At 40.5% G+C, this 20,717-nt stretch overlaps 2 protein-coding genes across 7 annotated transcripts; both read right to left on the bottom strand.

Moving 5' to 3' along the window:
• Positions 1 to 26: 26 nt before the first annotated feature.
• LOC116932037 (cadherin-99C) lies at positions 27 to 9,785 on the bottom strand. Of its 4 annotated transcripts, none has more exons than XM_032939738.2 (28): positions 9,181 to 9,785; positions 7,885 to 7,952; positions 7,713 to 7,775; positions 7,432 to 7,613; positions 7,203 to 7,325; positions 6,084 to 6,365; positions 5,844 to 5,996; positions 5,508 to 5,729; positions 5,122 to 5,322; positions 4,898 to 5,035; positions 4,660 to 4,806; positions 4,375 to 4,539; positions 4,137 to 4,289; positions 3,778 to 4,074; positions 3,587 to 3,715; positions 3,340 to 3,513; positions 3,038 to 3,250; positions 2,841 to 2,972; positions 2,659 to 2,778; positions 2,337 to 2,589; positions 2,120 to 2,268; positions 1,700 to 2,059; positions 1,367 to 1,632; positions 1,053 to 1,292; positions 888 to 990; positions 705 to 825; positions 429 to 621; positions 27 to 332 (listed from the first exon to the last, which is right to left on the bottom strand). In XM_032939738.2, exons 1-28 carry the CDS (start codon positions 9,243 to 9,245, stop codon positions 227 to 229), a joined length of 4,818 nt encoding a protein of 1,605 aa, XP_032795629.2. In that variant the 5' UTR covers positions 9,246 to 9,785; the 3' UTR covers positions 27 to 226. The 4 variants fall into 4 exon arrangements, with proteins under 4 accessions (XP_032795629.2, XP_032795632.2, XP_032795630.2 ...); XM_032939741.2 differs by having other exon boundaries at positions 705 to 816; XM_032939739.2 differs by having other exon boundaries at positions 888 to 987.
• A 3,489-nt stretch (positions 9,786 to 13,274) lies between these two features.
• On the bottom strand, positions 13,275 to 20,087 carry LOC116932041 (rhodopsin, GQ-coupled). 3 transcript variants are annotated; one of them, XM_032939746.2, is made up of 7 exons: positions 19,485 to 20,087; positions 18,815 to 18,998; positions 18,392 to 18,736; positions 17,100 to 17,230; positions 16,575 to 16,729; positions 15,011 to 15,917; positions 13,275 to 14,586 (listed from the first exon to the last, which is right to left on the bottom strand). In XM_032939746.2, the coding sequence occupies exons 3-7, from the start codon at positions 18,712 to 18,714 to the stop codon at positions 13,859 to 13,861; spliced, it is 2,244 nt and encodes a 747-aa protein (XP_032795637.2). In that variant the 5' UTR covers positions 18,715 to 18,736; positions 18,815 to 18,998; positions 19,485 to 20,087; the 3' UTR covers positions 13,275 to 13,858. The 3 variants fall into 3 exon arrangements, with proteins under 3 accessions (XP_032795637.2, XP_032795636.2, XP_045035742.1); XM_032939745.2 differs by having other exon boundaries at positions 19,519 to 20,087; XM_045179807.1 differs by having other exon boundaries at positions 19,577 to 20,087.
• Between the last annotated feature and the right edge of the window lie 630 nt (positions 20,088 to 20,717).

The following is a 20,717-nucleotide window of genomic DNA, read 5'->3' as shown; positions in this document are numbered from 1 at the left end:
AAAAATAAATAATATCTGTCTTGCACTTATAATAAATCAACAGTTATTTTATTATTCACAATTGGGAAGTTTGGCAAAAAAAGGGAAATAAATCACTATTCATTCGAAGATATCCTCAGAGCGATAACGATCAACGGCAGAGCAAAACATTGTGATTTAACATACAAAAACAAATAGAAAAACAATCTCTATCAAGTTCGACTTATTATTTCAAGTTCAATTGACTTCAGAGCTCTGTAGACACCTCAGGAATGCCAAAGCGCGAAAGTTTACTCCTGAAGGTAACGTTGGCATTGGTCGCGCTTGTGTAATTCAGCGGATCTTCATCAGATCTTCATTAATGAAAAAAAAAATTATAAAAAATCCAATTAGCAAATAACTTGGCGTGCGTCGTACGAATTCTTAGGAAGTGCTAAAAATTATCTTACCCTTCATAAAGCGGATTAGTTGTAGGAATGGGTGGATCATCATAGATGATCATAGACGATAAATCCTCTTCTTCTTGCTCAGGGAAAAACTGATGGGGGGCAAATTCACAATGCCCCATGCCAGCTAGACTGGAAAAGCGTAGCGTCGCAATATCAGAGTTGGCTGAATTCAATGCACCATTGAGATGACGACCTGGAAAGTAAAGACCATCCCATTTTTAGATCAACAATTATATGACGTTAAGTATTCCAGCTCATTGCTTCTTTGGCTCGTACCTGGAATGTAAGCAGGCACAGAGAGAGGGAAAGCGCGATGCCTTCGCGGGTTGTATTCCAAGTTGTGATCACCACTTGATTCCGAATCGTCAGTACTATTATTGACACTGAGCTGCAGTATCTTGCGCAAGGAAAGTCAATGAATAAACTGAACTTCAGATTTGTCTATTCAACGCATCCTACCTGGGTTTCATATTCTTTTGGATTAGGGTCAATAACAACAGGATTATATGGCGGAAATACCACATATGGCTGCACACGTTTGTCGGCCTTGCTTTGCAACCTACTAGAAAATCGGTGGAAAACCAATGAAGTTCCCAACCTGGAAAAGGATCAGATTCAACATACCTGTCCCATGATGCGCAGATATAAACAATGCCGCCTAGGGCGAGCAAAAAGACCAAGACCCCCACAACAACAAGGGCTGCAGGAAAACCGTTCCAAAGGCGACTGGCTGGAGTATCCGTATCATATGGCTTAGAGGACCAACGATTATCCAGCGGCTGGCGGATTTCAGATACATCTAACTTGAGTTTCGTTGCCATAAGGTAGGCCAGATGATTCGTAGATCCCATTTCCAATACAGTGCTACAAAAAAAAAAAAAAAACGAGCAACATGAAGACCCTTCAGGTAAGCAAGATAAATCTAGTTTGCTTGTTACCTGTTAATCTGACTGTGATTTGTAACCACAATCGTTTCCGTGCCAGGATCGATACAATAGAACCAAAGTTCTGAGCCAGATGCGTCAACGATTACTGTGCCGTTAGATGACACACTAGAGAGCGCTTGAAGCTTCTCAACGCGAACAATCATTTTGGTTTCTTCTTGCAAAATATCCACTATTGCAGATTGAGAGCGATGGACTTGATCGGGCGGGGAATTGGGCAAGACGAGAACTAATCGGTGTTGAGGTTCTATAATGTTCACCTACAGTCAGGAAGTAAAAGTACTCAAATTATGAGCACCAGAAGTTGAAAAGAAAATATTCACTTACGACCACTTGACAATTAGTCTCTCGATAGCCGATTGGTTGGCCAGGATTATCTCTTGCAGTCACAATTAGCCGCATAGGCAGTTGCCGAATTGCGTTCATCATTTTTTCGGTATGAATAGCTCCAGTCGATTTGTCAATACTGAATAATTTGCCAACGTTGGTCTCTTCCATGATTTCGTAAGTGAGCTGGCCAAGTGGACCACTGTCAGCATCTTCGGCAGCAACAAGAACCAAAACGGAAGAGATAGGCGCATCAGCCGAGATCGCTGCGTAGAACTTTCCATTAGTAAAGCGATTTTCCGGGTACTTGGACAAGAATTTGGGGGAATTATCGTTCACGTCCAGCACCGTAACGTCCACCTTTTCGCGGAAACAATCGTCAGAACAACGAAAAAAAGGAGATGATGGATTTTAAGTTACCCTGACTGTAGGTCTGTCTTGATTTAAAAAGGTGGCTGTAGTTTTTAATTGAATTTCAATCTCGTAGCGTTGGATGACTTCAAAGTCAAGAGTTCGTTTAAGCCGCAATTCACAATTGCGATCTACTGATTCTTTCGTGTAGAATGTATCTGAAATCGTACAAATATATTATACATTTCCGGGGATTCAGTTATAAGAATCAAATTGATCTTGGTACCGTCGGAATTTCCGCTAATAATCTCGCATGAAACAGACAACAAGTCATTGGTTCTGTTGACGACGGATAAATATTTGATAAGCGTATTTGCATGCGCATCTTCGGCGACGGACACTGAATAAGTCATTTCCGAAAACGACATATGCGTCACGTCTGGTGCAATGAGCGGAGCGACGTGATCAACCAATACAGTGACAGTAGCTAGGGTACTCAGTGAAGTAGGTTTTCCGAGGTCATACGCTCTAATCCTCAACTAAAATAGAATAAGTATTGTTGGTAAATGATAGGATTATTGAGAGCGTACGGATTCTTTTAACTCTACCTTGTATTCACGTTCACTGTCTTTACGTAGATTGTCTCGGGTTGAGATGACACCAGACTCGGCATTGATACGGAAGAATTGCCCAACTTTGTTTGAATTGTTCACTAATTCGTATCTCACCTAATATAGAAAAGCACGCGATTAAACTCCATAAGCAATTTATTGTAAGTTTCTCTAAATACTTGGTTATTTGGGTTCGTTCCGTCACCATCAAAAGCTATAACAGTTGTGACGACTTGGCCAACAGGGACCGTGCTCCTGAGGCGTACTGGCCGCGGCAAAGAACTGTAGACAGGGGCCACATCATTCCGGTCCTGAAAGAAAATCAATAAGAACTAAATAAAATGTTTCGTTCTACGACCAATATCAGTTTTACAACCTGGACGTTGACGAAGAGGGTAGTTGTCGCCTGCGGATCGTTTATTTCCGTATTCTCGATAGTTCCGATTACAAGGACATACTGTGCCTGGCGCTCGTAATCAAGCGCACGCCTTGTGCGAACAATTCCTGACTGAGGGTCGATTCTAAATTTGTCGACGTCCCCCTGACGGATGGTATATGTCACGGACGATTCACTGTCCATGTCGGTAGCCTGCAAATATTTAAATCAGTTGGTTACCAACTCGTTTGTTTTTTTCATGACCGAAAAAGACTTAGCTAGAATTTCTTTTTTTTAAATACCTGAACTTGGGTGACAAAGAAATCTATAATGTTCTCCGGTACATCGGCTTCGTATTTTTGCTGGGAGAATTTTGGTCTCTCGTCGGGGAAATCTAACACGACAACAGTGGCTGTTGCAGTCGTTACCCGTGGCTGCGAACCGCTATCTTGAGCTGCTATAACCACTAGATGAACCTGCAGGAAATACAAGGAATCGTAAAAACAGGAGAAAGGAAATTTAAAGCAGATAGTTGTCGTTTGAACTTACCCGCTCCGTTTCGTAGTCTAGGGGTGCCTTAGACTTTAACTCGCCAGTTTGACTATTGATGACAAAGTTAGGATCGGAAGGTAGTGAATACGAAATTTGGCCATTCTTTTCAATGTCAGCATCCTTTGCCTGATGCCCATAAATAAATTAAATGTTTATAAAACGGATGAAATGGTAGCAACTATTGTTACATGGACTCGGCCAATGTAGCCGGTAATGTCATTTTCCTTGACGCGGAAAATGTACGGTAGATCCACAAACTCCGGACTCCTATCGTTGGAATCAAGTACCCGAATCATAACCTGGGCCACACTGGACAATCCTCCAGAATCCTCAGCTTTGACTGTGAGAACATAACGACTGAGTTGTTCTCGATCTATTGTTTCAGCAAGCAGGAGACTTCCATTGGACTTTTCCATCTTGAAGTGCCCTAGTTCGTTGCCTGCCACTATGGAGTATATAATACGATCATTTTCCTGATCTTTGGCCTATACAATGAAAATCACCACAATTAACACATTCAAGATGTTGATCCACATTCGATAGTTACCTGAAAAGTATAAACAACAGAATTGACTGGAGATGCCTCATCAACAGAAATTTCATATGACTCCTTTGTGAATGCTGGTGCCTTGATATTTGGTCCAGGAATGACAATGACTTCCAATAGACCCAAAGATGATTTACCTCCTCCATCTGTTGCCTATTAACGTTGAAAATAAAAAGAAGGTTAAGCGTGGACACTCATGAGTAAAGAAAAACGCTGAAGGAGTTGGGACGAAACCAACCTGAAGTGTAAGTGTATACTTTTCTCCAGATTTCAGAGCTCCAACTGAATCAATCACCCCCATTTGTGGATTAATAATAAACTTGTTCTTGCCATTATTCGTGACATCCAAAATAGCATATTCAATTCGTCCATTATCACTCCAATCCTTGTCTTCGGCTTGCACCTTTTTTTTAGAAAGAAAGAAAGAAAGAAAGAAAGAAAAAAAAAATAAATAAGCACGAGGTGAAAATTTGAATAAACGACTATCAACGACATCTAACAACAGTGGCTAGAACTACCATACCTGAGTTACTACTTTTTTTGAATCGCCCGCTTGAAGAAAGACCGGTTTAAACGAAGGAAACCGTGGAGCATTATCGTTCACGTCCATAAGACGAATCGAAATTGCAATCGGTGACGTGGTAGCTCCTCCAGCTCTTCGAGCGATCGCCTTGTAAAAATAAATCATATGAAATCATGAGCGATAGTAAAAAAGAGAGCACGATTTGCTTTTGAAACAGTCATTTATAAACGGGGCGTACCTGGAAAGTCAGTACCGATGGATTGGGTGCGTCGCGATCCAAATTGGGTATAGCTACTTCCATAATGCCGACCTTGTTGACTCGGAAAGCAGGCGAAGTCAGCTCAATTTCGTAGTGGGAAAACGAATTCTCAGATTGCTGCGTGACGTAAAGATATATTTTTTTTTTAATTCGCGCGTGAGAAACGTGGGCGAAATGATTTTCTAATCCACTTTCCACCATACCGTGTCTTCTTCGACGACCTTGAGTTGCAGTGGTTGCCCTTTTCTTCTCGCCGAAATGACAGGTGTTCCAACCGGCGAATTCTCATCGACGAAACCCTCGAGCGCTTCTGCCACCAACCGAGGCGCAAAGTTATTATCATTTCCCACGTCAATGCTCAACACGGCATTGGAGAATCTTTTCTTTGGCGTCACTTCTTCAGCCTAGAGCGCAAAAACAAAAAAAAATAAATTATTATAATAATTTGCCGAAGGGAAAAAAAACGAATGGCGCAATTCACGCTCACTTTCTTTCTCTCTCTTAAAAATGAAACCCCCAGGAAGTCCAACAAAAATAGAAGCAATATCATCTGCAAAACCTCTGCTATATCGATCGAGTATTCCCTCACCTTGACGATCAAATCGAATTTGTTGACAATGGAACGATTGGCTGCCTTAATCTGCTTTACCCAGCCGGAGTTGGGATTGATTTCAAAGTACTCGTGGAAATTGGCAGGATTCCCTTCTTCGAAACTGTAGCGAATGGCAGCCCGACTCGATGGGTCCGTGTCGACGGCCAAAATTCTATCCGGATTCAACGTCAACAAACCCGACGTCACGCCACTGATGACCTAGGCACGTTTGTTTTTTTTTTTTAATTAAAATAAAAGGGGGTAGCAAAAACAATGCTCGATTAGTTGTGTGTTTTGTTGACGGGGAATTGACGGATCGATTCAATCTATTACTGTCGTCGTGTATGTCGGAGTGACGCAGATGCCGCGATTGTTCAACGGGCAGCCAACGTACTGGAAAGCGGGCGGTTGATCTTCAACGTCGCCGACGTTGACCGTTAAAGTGGTCGTCGATGACAGGCGGTCTTTGGCACTGACCGCTCGGTCCTGATATTAACATTAAAGGTCACGAATTAAACACGCGGAAAAAAACAAAAAAAAATGGAGCATAAATTTAGAAACGATTGTTCTCACCGAAGCGACGATAGTCACCAAATAGCGGCGAGTCGATTCGTAATCAAGGGGCTGTTTCAAGGTAAGAACGGGAACATGTGCGGCGGGAAATTCAAACATGCCAAAGCCGTCGGAAGCGTCCAAAGGACTATCAAAGAGAGAAGGTGCTGATGAAGAATTGGTGCTTCCGCTACGCATCCGCTGAGCGTTCGGCACCACTTTGTACTCCACCAGAGCGTTGATTCCGGCGTCCGCATCTTTGGCCTCAATATCGCGAACGACAGTCCCACCAACCGGCAAATCCTGTCACGTTTAAACAAAACAAAACAACATCACAAAAACGAGTTACTATTATATCGCTATTCAAATTCCAGAAGGTGATGTAACAAAAGATAGAGGCCAAAAAAAAAGTATATCATTTGATTGACATCTTCCTTAATGACTATGATTATGTTATCGATTGTCATTTGCATCCGACACGCCCACCGGGCAATCTATAGAAAACCTGCTTTCACCACGTTTTTTTTTTTTTGTGTGAGCTACTCTTCTATAGAAGCCTCCTCCTAATACCCCACACTTAAAGCTTGAAATGCAATCAAATGAAGTTCCCGAATTTGTTCGTCTGGAACTTTTGAAAAGAGAAACAACAATCACTCCCTTTTTCCTTGGTCTACAGTATTGGGATATGCCTTGGGTATCATTCTTCGCTCCAATAGCTGACGATATTAACATACAGCCACAACAATGGTGAATTGATTGAATCGAAGAGTAGGTCACTGTGCGCTCGTCAGATGTAATGCTTGGCGTGTACAATTTAAAAAGGGCTGACTCCATTGCTACGCGAGAGCTTTGGATTCACGCTCTGTTGAATTCTTTGATTGTGAACGGCCTTTTCGCAAGCCGCCAGCCGCTGTACCGAAAAGAAACAAAAAGGGGGGGACTACCTACACAACATCTGATGTAAAGGACAGGAAACGGGCGGAAAGAGTAGCAACTATTTCCGGTTTATGTTCTTTTAATCACCTCGCCCATTCAAGTTTGATCGAAAAACATTCCGTCAAATTTAAAACTTACTGGCAACCAAATCCATTTGAAAAACAAAAAACAAATGAAGGACTAGAGAATGAAAATCAATCCTACCTCAGGGATGGTGACGCTGTAAGAGCTGTTGAGGAAAACGGGCGCTTTGTCATTGATATCCGAGATCCTAACAATAACGGGAATACTTCGTCGACGGCCACTGATCTTGTTCGTGCAGGAGATCTAATTGCGAAGTAGGCGATTGAATGAAATTATTTATCGTGATTCTTAATTAAAAAAAAAAAAAAAGATGATTGAAGCAGATGGAATCAAAGAAAAAACATCATACTTGGAGGATGACGGACGAAATGTCTTGATGATCGCGATCCAAAGGAGACGTCAATTTCAATTCTTTGCCCGTCAGAGAGAACACGTTCGGTTTGCTGGAACTGGCTATGGCCAAACTGATTTCACCAGCAGGCTCGTTGCCAATAATGGGCAGCAGTCTTGGCCGAGTGCTCTGGTTCGTTTCTACATAAATTTTTTAAAAAACAAAATTAGAGAAAAAGGAGATGGTAATTATGTGTAAAACCTTCAATCGTACAAGTGTCAAACTATTTTCCAACTTACGTTGCCCTCGGCTCTCTTCAATGTCCAGGATGACATTTGACTGGCCCGTTTCGATGTCACAGGCTGAAAAATAATAAACGCAGAAAAGGAAGTGATTTGCATGTGACACCAAACACAATCGCTATCCAAACGGAATGGGGAAAAAATTACATATATAAATTTAGAAACTCACGTTCAGCATCAATAGTGACGCACAGGACCATCATGACGAGGGCAATGACTCGGCATGATAATACCATCCTAACATTCCAAAAGAATTACACATCAATGTAAAATTCGTGTAACAAATATTAAAAAAGAAAATAATAATAATGAATCAAATCAAAAAATATTCGAACAAAGAAAATGTAGGACTGGGATCAGGTCACCGTGTCGTTATAGTTACGTTATGTTTGATTCCGTCTCAAATGAAAAAAAAAAAGTACCGTAATACCAGACAGGAGAAACAAGTTTGAGCGCTATCCGCACAGTTCCAGGAGACTACCCTTGTTACTTTAGGGCGTAACGTAATCGAGGTAAAACAATACAACAAAAAATAAAACGAGGTCGATGTGGTGACCCAAACAAATCGAAATGCTTTCTACCTTAATTTTGGCTATCAAATAGAAAAATAGCACATTCCCCTCAGAGATAGCTTGATTGTTCCAAACCTTTTTTTTTTACCGCTTTCTTTAGGGACTAGCCTTAAAAAAAAAAAAAAAGGCATTTTTACTTGGCACCCTCGACATGGTGGTACGTGTGTAGTGACCTGAACCGCACACACACACACAGGTATAGCGCTACACACAATAATAGGATGATGAGTGGGGTTCCTTTTTCCGCATTTTTTTACGTCCTCAAACGGAAAATTCCATTACCGAGAAACGTCCAATTGTCTACTGGTTCTACCGACATACAAACAACAGCAAAAAAAAAAAAAAACACAACGGAAATGAAACTGTACACTGTTCGCCACTCTGGACTTCCGTTTTCACAATGGCTTCCAGGCATCATATTTAGCTAAATTTTGATTTCACCAATCAAATTTATTTGTCTTTTTCTATGGAAAACAAAACAAAGAGGATTGCGAAAAAAAAAAATAAAAAATTGGGTGGTGGCTTTCCAATCCCGTTACGTAATTGAGCCGATAACGACCAAAACAAAAAAAATTTACTCACGAAATTCGGACTTGAAAACTAAACCAAGGACCCACACCCTCCTTGCTGAACAACATGAACTTGGATATATCTCTCCCTCTCTCCTTTTGTATGTCGCCCCACAGTTTTGCTGGACGTTTCGGCTGGGCCCAAACAACCGTTATGCGCTTACTACCATCACGAAATTTCAAAAATAAATAAATAAATAAAAACTTAAAAAAAGGAATCGCGCAAAATGGAGGGAAACCTGTTGACTAGGGGATTTACAAACGCACATTTAAAGGGAATGCAGTTAAACTAGTTGAAGTTTATAGACGTTCGATACATCGTACCTGGCCTTGCCGAACCTGGCGCTCCTCCTGTTGCTCTGCAACTTGTAACTGTCCACGCCACACATTTTTTTTTTTTTTTATTCACGTTCTCCAAAGCAGCAATTGAATAAAGCAAAGGGGATATAGCGATAATATCCAGATGATTCAATTGCAACTGTTGTTGGCGAAAGCAAAAACGGCCAAACACTTAGAAACTCAAAAATCTTTTTTCACTTTAGTCAAACATTCTTCGCCTAAATTGTTGTTTCACTATCAAACAAAATGAATCGTTTGATTCTTATTATTTTTTTTCTAGAGGGCGAACGGACAGAACTATCGGATAGGATTGCGATTCTCACATGGCTGCGTGTTTTTGAAATGACGTGATCGCAAAAAATAAGAAATGTATCCTCAACACCGCGATTCCATCGGATGTTTGTTTTCCTTTTGTTCACAATGATCACTTTGAGGAAAACAAAAAAAAATTCAAAATTAACTGTTAAAGGCGAAACAGTGGAGGATGGAAAACAAACTTGCAAAGGGCACGAGAACTGAGAACGATGTGGGTCTACACTGGCGAGTTCCCACCTGTGCATCTGTTAAATGCCGAGCGCAGAATGCCGAAGACCGATATACCTGTCTCTCGACACAACACACACGAACATACCTGCAGGGTCCGGAGGGGGGCTAGTAGATAGAAAACAAGCCAAACGAAAAGGAGAGACTAAAAAAAAAAAAGGGAGGGAGTTATTTCTCTCTCTTTCTCATTTTCGTATCTTTTTTTCGAGCCATTTCCCTTCGTCTACCTGTGTAACACCACCTACCTTTTTTTTTTCTTTTTTACTAACCGTCTGCTATTTTATCCGTTTTTCAAAAACAATTTTTTTTTCCTTTTTCTTTCTCTCCCTTTTTTTTTTTCTTTTCTTCTAGACTTTGGAATTTTCTTTTTTTATGCTTAAATTTCAAAACGCTGACCTTATAAGGTAAAAGAAACTTAGACTGAAAATCAATTCGTAATTCATTTTCTGCTATCTAGTTTCATTTAGCTCTTCGCTTTAAGCGCATCAAACATCAGAATAGCATCAACTATAAAGACGATCTGTTACCGGACGTAAAAATCGAATCAATTCGTATCGTCGTGGACGTCCGCATCCCTTTCCTTCTATTGTTGTTTGATAATTGACTATGATACAATCATCTCTCATCATGTATACGACAACAAAGATGCACAATTTCTATGTAGGCCTGTGCAACTGATAAACATTGAAAGTTATGGCTTATAGATCAATTCTTTTTGCGTGTCCTTGGCCACCGTTTTATTCGACGTAACGTAACCGATGATGTCTCCTGTAGCTTCAGAATTGCGACCGGTGGATAGCCCTCGTGGCAAATCTTTGCGTCTTTGTGGCGATAATTGCGCAGGAAGTCGTCGTGATTTGTCTTTCATTGTACGACACACACAACCGTGCGTTTGTTTCCACGCTCTGTTGCACACGACGTTACTTTCTGAATATGCAAAATAAAAAAAAAAAAAATAAGAAAAAAGGGAATAATAATAATAATAATAATGAAAAGCTTAAAAGAAAAGGAGAAAACAAATGAAGAGAACAAACGGCATACCAACAAAAGGCTTTGACACAAAGAAAACAAATAAATGTGGGTTACACGACTTTTTTCAACCGTGAATTTTAGTTTATCGTTTTTTTCTTTTCTACTTTGCCCATGGCAACGTGATTCCCTATAGTCTATCGTATAGAGAGAAGGCTATTACGAAGTAGTCTACACATGTTTTATTATGACTCGGTCATCCATTTCGTGTGGATCTAAAGAATAGATTTTTTATTTTTTTTAATACGAAAAATTCGCCATCATTTCTCAATTGTTTTCGTTTGTTCTCGATGTCCTCGCTCTACCAATACCGTGACGCCATCATTTGCACTTATTACGAAAAAGAAAAGTTTTTCCCAATTATTTTCAATTAATGGTTAATAAATAAAGAGGACCTAAAAAAAACAAACAAATAGAACTCAATTGAAAATCGTTATTCGATTGTTCGTGACCCATTCGTCGTTCACATTTGTTTTTAACCGTTCGGAAAGCGTGATGTTTGAGTTTATGGCCGCTAGACATTAGGAAATAATGTAAGATGTCGACAAAAAGAAAACACTTGTCTTCGGTGAACAGGTATATTCAAGAGCTGAACGAAAGAGTTACCGTTGCAAAACAGCGTCAGGACTCCTTTTTGATTCAATGAAAAACAATGGCGATGTATTTCCATCTAAAGCGATACACCCAACCCAAAGAAACAAGCTCAAATCCATATACCTATATATTGAAGAAGAAGATTTGCGTTAAACGGGTTGGACGAAGGCGGAATAAAAGGCCAAACAAGAAGAACCTGATTGAACGTTCGACCTGATAACACCTGCAAAAGTGGACGACGCAGGAGGAAGACGGAAGATTTTGCCCATCGAGACAGTTGATTGTCGGTCAATGACAACTGGTTCAAGTGAACAGAAATTGAGGTCGCCTTTTCAGATGTTGCCAACGCCAACAAACAATCTCGACCCTCTCTCACAGCAGAGACGTTGATGTGTGTGACAACTAAATCAAACAGGGAGGAGAGACATGTCCTCTTTTTCTTCTTCTGATTTCAACAAACGGAGTCGGTGACAACAATGCAGAAACAATGTATCAATTCCATTTCGTTGGAAATGGTATAGTGAATCAAGAAGTTGGGAGCTCAGGCATTTCGTTAAAATTTACCAGGTCGTTTATTTTCTGGCTCTTGAAATTCCTATAATCTTTTCGAAAAGAAAAACAAAACAAAATCTAAAGAGATCAAATGTATAGTAGGCAGGATAAAGTCAGCAAGGCGGAAAAGAGACATTTCCCCCCGTCCGCGTGTGCTGGGACTGCGCTTGTCTTGTGTATATAGCCTACAGTAACATGAATTATGCATGACAATGACAACCTGTCATTGCCATCCGCTTTCGTTTCTATTTGTTCTCGGAATTTCCAGTCCTCAGATTTATTTATTTATTTATTTATTTTGTACCCTGACGTTCAACCTCCCCCGCACTTTGTTTCACTGAATTCCCTTCGGAGATCTTCCTCAGACGGAAGTACACGTGTCATTCAGTCTCGTGCACATGAAACACGTAAAGCCTATTTGCACAGAGAATCCATTTTGATTTTAATGCCTTTATACATTTCGAATAGATATACCATAAACAGGCTTTGATCAAAAAGATAATTGCAGTTTTTATTATCTCAGTTGTCCCATTTATTGGCCGAGCTCGTTCGACAGCGATTGAAAGAAGGGTCTCTTACAGAATTGATTTCATCCGGAATCTGCCACTCACTGCCACCTAGAAATTCATCGACGCACATTTGCCTTTTAGCGACGAAGAAGAATCGGATATCGTCTTTCAGTTTCGATTGGGGGAACGAGTTTTTTTTATGTTTGCAGTTGCGCAGAGAAATTGGTGTTCTACACACACCACGATGAATTTTCCCCCCTTATTTAGAAATATGCTGATTAAGTCTATACCCAAAAAGGTGGTGGGAAAAAAAAAAAGAATGCGGTTGTACCACCGGGAGCGAAGCAAAAGACCTTGTTAAGGAGGCTGCGTGTGTGTGTGTTTGCTTATTAATATTCACTCTGCCATGATATCAGTTGAAATACGGAAACTGAATGCAAAGAAACTGAGATTTAAATTTCCCATTAAAGAGAAAGAAAAAAATAAAAAAGATTTTCGAAATTGAAAACTGGTGATTTTCCGGACGATTACTTAAAAGTAATTGCGGAGTTGTTTCTCCGTTATTGAACGATGTCGTGCACATTCGGATGGCGTTATCATTTTGGAGGAGTGACATTTTTTTTTTTTTTTTTTTAAATCTACGGATCAAATCTGACATTCAGATCAAGCCATCAAATAAACAAAAGGAGCATTTGCCTTTACGTAGTTTTCCGTTAACTTATGCAGTGGGCTGGTGAGTTGATACGATATTGAAAAATAATTGTTTTCGGAGCCTCTTTTTCCATGAATCATTTCTATCGATTCTTATTTGTTTCGCGTTCCTAAAGAAAAAGAATGAATTGAAAAATCAAATGAAATCTCGTACACTTTATATTTGTTGTGTACGTCAAGGAAAAATATTTGCATGTTCTTGTGCCGACGTGTTTATCTTGTCATTTCAACAGCCTCCGCTAGGCTCGGCGATAATCAAACAAAATATCAATGCACGACAAACATTTCTAGCTAGACTACATTTCATTCGTGAATTTCGGTAGACAGTATGTAGAGCATTGTTTCTTTAGTCTTTTGTTTGCCCTCTAAATAAATGCTGAGTAATTCAATGGACATTGTGTTGATACAAAACATGAGACATTTTACTACATTCATATAAAATCATATAGTTTCACATTTGAATTTGGGAAACATCGTACCCTGTGGCGCTTCAGATTTTTCAAAATGCATATCACGATCATTTACAGTTTGATATAGATTATCTACAGACTTTCCCGTTCAAAGTATTTCTTTTTAAATAGCCCCCCCCCCCCCATAAAAAGAAACATATCACAACAGCTGTTTTCTCCATAAAAAACAGAATTGCTTTAACACAGAAAATATGATTCATAATCAGCATCACATTGTGTGCAGCTGGCTATATACGTATACATATGCAAATCGAATCACGGGGAAATGAGCGGGCAAGACATGGAATTAGATCTCCAACCTTCGCTTGCCAGTTTGACTCTGCCATCGAAAATCATGGACTGTTGGCGATGCTGTTCAATCGATCGACTTACGAAAGTGTTCCTCGGCAAGAAACCAACGTCGTTTGTCACAGATCGTGCCGATGATAAACACGGAGAAGCCGATCGGTTCAATTTAGGGAAATGCAGCGGCGAAGCGATCCGCTTTTTCCCTTTCTTGCTGCTGGATAATTGACAATCGTCGATAATCACTGGCCGGGCCGGTAGAGCAACGACCACGAAAAGCGGATCATTTTCAATCACGTGAGCCGTTAGATCTCCAATGGATCTGAGTGCCACTGGCTTCTTGCGACGGTTTCCCTTTTCTCGGCTGGCGATCCGCTGCAGAAGGTCCGACTCGGACAGACGCCTCGTCGCTTCCTTCCGACTACTTTGCTGGCCTTTGTTCTTCTTATCGGCATTCATTGCGCGTGACGGATAAAACACTCGCCTTCCGTCCGTAACAATCCACGGCTGACGGCATTTTTCTGCCCATTGTTTTCCATCGTTTAATAAATAAAATGCGTCGCCATCGGACCGCGTAACGGACGTCCAGCAGCTGTAAACGTTTTCTCGACAGCTGCTCCCTCTTGTAAGAGTCTCTGAACTATCTGCTGTTTTCTTCAGGTGATTCTTGTTCCACATTATGGTGGCCAAACTCATGGCTAGAATTTCAACAACGACACGAATAGAATAAAATATAATGTAATAATATTCTATTATCTAAATGTCTTCGTCAGTTAGTCCATGATGTAACACTTGAACGGCAACGCAGCACACATCTCAGCTCAATTATTTCAACACACAAAGAGTCTACGCAGAGATGATTGCTCGTAACATAAAAAGGAACGCACGTGTTCAAGAACAATGTTGTTGATGTCTTTGAGTCACTAATGCCGATGCCTAGGACGAGATTGGCCCACAAGATTGTCACGTACGCCCAAAGAGGCAAATCTATTCCCCCCCCCCCCGATTTTAAAGCCGCAGCAGCTTTGAATTTTTTTAAATTATTGAAACAAGTCAGCGGGTTTAGTGGAGAAAATAATCAATCACTACTAATTATTTAAAAAATTCTAGGAAAACGTTTACCTCTTTTAGGATGACTGCAAACGCGATGAATTGTTTCGTTCGATTGTGAAGTCGGCGGGATGCTTCCGTTTAACGACGGGTAAACGACGTTGTTGATTTCGTTAATCGATTGATGCGTGTCGCTGTCGTGCTCGGATGATGCGTTCCTGACAGATTTGGCCCATGAAACAGCCGCCGAACTGGTGTGAAGTGACTGGCTGCGCAAATGTTGACGCGTAGCGGTGTGACGTAATCCAGCCGTCACCATCATAAGCGTCGTGGCTCCGTGCGGATGGCCTTTATTGGCAACGACACCTCGTTGAACGAGGCCGTTGTTGCTGCTCTCTGCAAAGCTGTTGTGCTGCAAAACCTGGCGGACGGAAGAGCGGAATTGCGGATGCGAAAATCCGTAGAGTAGCGGATCGAAAACAATGGCCGTTTTGGCCAGGAACGCAGGGATGGACGTTGCCATTGGCGAGAGCTCAAATTGGCCGTCTTCGTCAACTGGACCGAACTGGCCGATCAAACTGACGATGGCGTAAGGTGTCCAGGCCGTGTAGCAGAGCACGGCCAGTGATAAAAGGATCATAGCTGTACGAGCGTCCGTTTGCCTGCGCCGTTTGCGGAACGACGTTATGGCCGTGCTGAACGGCGATTTTACGTGACTGGTCATAATCATTCGAGTCATCTCCCTGGACGAGCGTACGATGAACCGGAAAATGGCCACGTAACAGAACGTCAAAACAGAGACAGGCAGGACGAATCCGAAGAAGAGCAGATACAAATAGTAGAGCCGATTGGAGAGCGTCCGCGTCGTGTAATCCCAGGAACAAGTCACTAGAACGCCTTCCGGCTCGTAAGAAGACCATCCCAGGAGCCAGGGGGGAGCCACAAGAGCGGCGCAATGAAGCCAAATAGCCACGCAAGCCTACACACGTTTAAAAACAATTCTTTAGCAACTTCTGTTTGTCTTTGCATTTTTAATGCAGCCGCGCTCATTTGTTTCTGACAAACTTCGTTGGTCGCTGTATTTAAAAGCTATATGCATTTAGACGAATCACACAGCTCGTTAACTGTTCTTGTTGTAGAACCTCCGGAGGATTTTCATGGAAACTTTTTACACGTCCCCGTTTCAGTTGGCCGTAGCATTCAGCAAAATACAAAAGGGACAAGTGCTACCGCACATATAATTGTCAAACAGCCCCAACTTTAAAGGAAAGTATAAAAAGTCAGTCCCAACTTCTGAAATTTGGTTGGAAAATTCGATTTATGTTTTGCCTCTTGAATTTCCCTGTTTGGAATGTCTATTTGTTTTCTTTTTATGTTTTGTTTTTTCTTTTATCAGCAAAATTTCAGCTCATAGCAGAACACCGATCGATTTGACGTGGGAGTTGTTCGTATCAGCGAACGCGACCGTGACAATGAAAATGCTTGGGGAACGATTTGCATAATATAAAGAAAGAGAATTCGAAGAATTGATGGAACTTTTTGATTTGCCCTGCTATCCATGAACGCGAATAATTTTCCCCTCGCTCATAAAATGAATTTAAAAAAAATAATAATAATAATAATAGAAAAATGAAACCTTTTGTGCTTGACATCGAGTGATACGCCATCTGGCCACGGCTGGGCGGCAGCTGCTGGACGTGATGACAATGTAGCGTTCGCAGGCGATGGCCGATAATGTTACGATGCTGTTGAGTCCAAAGAATCCGATGCCCGTAGCGTACAAATTGCAGCCTTAAAAATATTTCAAAGAAAAAAACGGATAGAAGAGTCACCACTGACAATCAAATGTATCACCATGGCAACAGCTTTGGAATTTCCAGTCAATGCAGGTGATACACATAAAAGCGTATAAATAGCCATCATTGCTTATTTTAGGTTCTTTTTTCTTTCACAACGTGAACGCACAATGAAATCGGACGTAAAAGAGTGCGTCCGTCTGATGGACAGCTAGAGGCTTCTCCCTTCGATCACTCATTAACTTGAAGTCGATATTCTATCATAGCACATATACAATAATGAACGAGTCTATCGTGACGCAGACTAAACTATTCAAATGCCAGCCATTGACTATTGATGGAAGTTCTGGAATTATTTGGCTTACCAGTTTTGCCGAACGACCAACGACCACGATAGGACGAATAAACGGCCATCGGGTGAATGAGACACGAGATGAAATCACAGGCAGTCAAATTGATGACTAAGACGTTGGCGGGAGTCCTAAGCCTTTTAAATCTGCACGTCAGTGCGTGAGTACAGGATTAGTAGGATATAACACGTGTACACGCATTGATAGGTAAACTGTATTGAATAAATTAAATTTGATACTGCAGGTCGTTTTGCTCACTTCAATTGAATAATAAAATTCCGGTTCGTTATAGGTTAATTGCTTAGGGAGATGGGGTTTATGCATATTTTAAAATGTTGGTAAGCAACGAAAGATGCAAATAGACTGTATCATCGATTATTGGGTTTCGCCTCTGTATATAGGCCTGAACATAGTCATGGGAACTCTCCTTTCATAAATCACGTATTACAAAACAAGGCTCCTTTGAGATTTGCATAATTTTAGGGTAATTTCGATACATTTATGCAAACACAACGACGGACTATTCCTCCAAGAAAATCGATTGAAATCTTGATTTTACCTTAATGTTTTAATGTTTGATATTTTAAGTAGGTTTTGAAGGAAAAGTTCTGTCAGTAAACTAACTCTGCTATCAAGCCAAGAACATTTTCCTCCAAAAAGTGGAAATCCAGAAAGCGATGATCTATACATTAATCAATAATAATTCAAAGCCATTCTCTTTATTGAAAATTTCAAAACCCAAGCATATTGGAACGTTCTATTATTTATTTATTACGAGCCACATTCTTTTTCTTTTGCGTTCAGTTTCTTTGGCTAAACGTCCCACACAGAGTTTACGACGCCCCCGCAAACCCCCGAAATATTGAATGATCAAACACGAATCGTTTCAGCAATTTTATACCATCTACCAAACTAATGCTCTCACGAATATACATTTGATCTTCCCATTTTTGTTTAACTATTTGGTTCGATTAATCTTTTCCCCACTTTTTCTGCAAGTCTAAACTCGTTAATTTGACGTAGCCTAATACAGTTGCCTTCAATGCCGTAGCCTTGGATATAAAGCCCAGCAACGCATGATTAACAAACAACATCGTTTCTTTCTAAACGAAATTACACGTAGTCTATCTTCGTATCCATAGAAGATAAACTTTGTTAATTAATCAGTGTTCTCTGCATTGCCTCTAACTCATTAAACACAGCTCAACTTTCTAAATTTTTCACCCTGCGACTTCATCTTTTTTGGGAAATAATCGAATGACAAAGAATGTTTTTTTACATGTGTTAATTAATTGAAAGGAAATTACCTGGAGAAAATGTAGAGAATGGTGGCGTTGGCAATCAATCCGAAGACGACGACAAGACTTAAGATGACGCTCAGAGTCACGTAGACCTCACGAGGGACGACGCCTTGTTCGAGCCATTGACGTTGTCTGGGTGTCCATAGCGACTCGTCCCACTCGTCCCAATCGCCGATAGAAATCGATGAATAAATCGAAGATGATGAATTATTATTAGAGTTCTTTTCTTGGTGAATCTGGTGACCACCAGCGTCCATCGAATGGCAATCACTGACGACATTATTGGCCACGCTCCGATTCATGACGAAGATCGACCACAGTGACGTCATTGTTCACAGAATTTTCGATTTACTGACATAACAACGAAAAAATAAATAAATAATTGTTGATTTTAAAAGGATAGTCTAGTTTGATGTTTGTTTCTTTTACCTTTTTGATGTGAAAACTGTCACGTTTCAGGAAATGTTCAAATATGGACAAGAAATGATGGTACAGTTGAGTCACGTGGTACGAGGGTAGTCCCGGTGAGAAATCGACTCGTATTCCATTCGATATTCATGGCATTCGAAACCTATTATAGCCGAGCAACTGGTTGTTTGACGTCTGTGTATCTCTAAAGAAGAATAAAAGACAATTTAAGTGCTATTAAATCAAGTAACATATTAAGCTCTTAATGCTTTTAGTAGTCCATTGTCCAACGACAGCAAGTCCATTGGCTACAAGTTTCCGCAATAACAATCCGCTGTGGGACATTAGTCTTGTGTGTTACATTTACAAAGGGGATAAAAGAACTTCTTTTATATGACAGAAACCCCAGCATGGGTGTACTCCCAATCTCTAGATTTATAGATGACACTATCTAATGGATATACGTGACATTGTCCACGAGCTGCCTTTACGGTGCCTTTACTACTACACAAGGTCTCAAACGCACTTAGAGTTTACCTGTAAAAAAAAAAGTCTTTTCTTTTCCAAGGCTTCTTTTCTATGTAATGGGACATTCATTTTTAAATTACCAAGTAGATTCTCGTTCTCATGCATATAGAATTAGCCAAAATGTTGCATATTGAAATTGCAAACAAGAAGAAAAAAGACTCACATTTTCAATAGGAACTGAGAATAGTTTTTTTTACCTTCTAGCCATTTGAATAGAAAAAATTAGCATAAAACCCAGTTCATTTGTGCACTCACTGCCAGAGGTGATCGGACAACAACGGCCACTCGAAAAGAAAATTCCCCACAAATTCGACGGAGTAATGGTACGAATCCTTTTGGCAAAAACGTCCGCACAATTTTTGTCTCAAACAAAACAAAACAAAAAAAAAAACGAACGTCTTGCACCCGAGGGACCGCGTGGCAGACTACCTAATGTCCCCTCTCCCCTTTTTGGTTGAATAGATTGTCCAAGTTTAGGATGTATTTTTGTTTTTCGCAAGATGTTTTCCCTTCCTTATTTCCCTTCAACATTTTTCCAAGGACAACTAAATAAAATCGCATCCATATTTTATTTTATTTTTTTTTTTTGGCTAGCGATTTGTTGCGCATATCCGTTACGCTGTTGGCTACATCAACATAATCAAAATTAAGTGCTTGTTGCCCAAAGAAAGACCAACACCTCACGGCACACACCACTAGAAAATGGACATCCTTATTCACATGGTGGATACATAAAAAAAACATTCAGTTTTCCTCACCGACCTTTGCTGTGTTATGTGGCAAAAAGAAAGAGACTATCAATCTTATCAAAGATAATAAGACACTTAATAGACGGGTATAGACAGAGAGAGAGAGAAGATAACCTACTGTTGCTGAAGCTCGGAGTAAGTATGGCACGTTGCCAGAGTTCAACCTTTTATAGCATCGTTTTCGAGTCAGCGAGGAAGGAGCTCACAAAAAAAAATGTGTATTATAACAGGTCGTGTAGCTTATTACTGTTGTGAAGGGTGTGTGGCGAAACGCGTCTGCGCGTCCCGCCATTCCCGCGGGATTCCTTCGCTTTCGTGTGTAAAATTTTTCTTTAAAATGTCAACAAAGAGATGAAAAAAGAAGAGATACTTAAAATGTAAGACGCTTACTGCAAAGAGCAATTGTAAATAGATACCAGGTGTACCGACTGCTATTTTGCATAAAGGCACGATGAATAGCGAAACTTGGTCTCTGTTATTGCAAGGAAAAAAAAAACGCGAAAACTGATAGACGTTTTCGGAAGTTTCTTCTTGATTTATAAGAAAATACTGTGCTGTTGTTTAAACATATGCTACGTGATAAACCTACATATGTTTGCAATAAAAACGAGGCTGGATCACATTTGGGAACATTCGTTCTTAAGCGA

This window comes from Daphnia magna, linkage group LG10, assembly GCF_020631705.1.
Source record: "Daphnia magna isolate NIES linkage group LG10, ASM2063170v1.1, whole genome shotgun sequence".
NCBI classification, from domain to species: Eukaryota; Metazoa; Arthropoda; class Branchiopoda; order Diplostraca; family Daphniidae; genus Daphnia; species Daphnia magna.
Note: the sequence above shows the minus strand (reverse complement) of the source record. Positions and strands in the feature narration are given on the sequence as shown.

Bases quoted from the DNA above. Each gene is read 5' to 3' on its own strand.
- LOC116932037 (XM_032939738.2), bottom strand. From the start codon at position 9,245: ATGTGTGGCGTGGACAGTTACAAGTTGCAGAGCAACAGGAGGAGCGCC. The intron at 7,326-7,431 runs GTATGATGTTTT...CTTCGCAATTAG, and splicing joins TTTCGTCCGTCATCCTCCAA to ATCTCCTGCACGAACAAGAT. The intron at 4,540-4,659 runs GTATGGTAGTTC...TCTAAAAAAAAG, and splicing joins CAAAAAAAGTAGTAACTCAG to GTGCAAGCCGAAGACAAGGA.
- LOC116932041 (XM_032939746.2), bottom strand. From the start codon at position 18,714: ATGACGTCACTGTGGTCGATCTTCGTCATGAATCGGAGCGTGGCCAAT. The intron at 17,231-18,391 runs GTAATTTCCTTT...ACTGACGTGCAG, and splicing joins ATTCTCTACATTTTCTCCAG to ATTTAAAAGGCTTAGGACTC. The intron at 15,918-16,574 runs GTTTCATTTTTC...AAACGTGTGTAG, and splicing joins CTCGATGTCAAGCACAAAAG to GCTTGCGTGGCTATTTGGCT.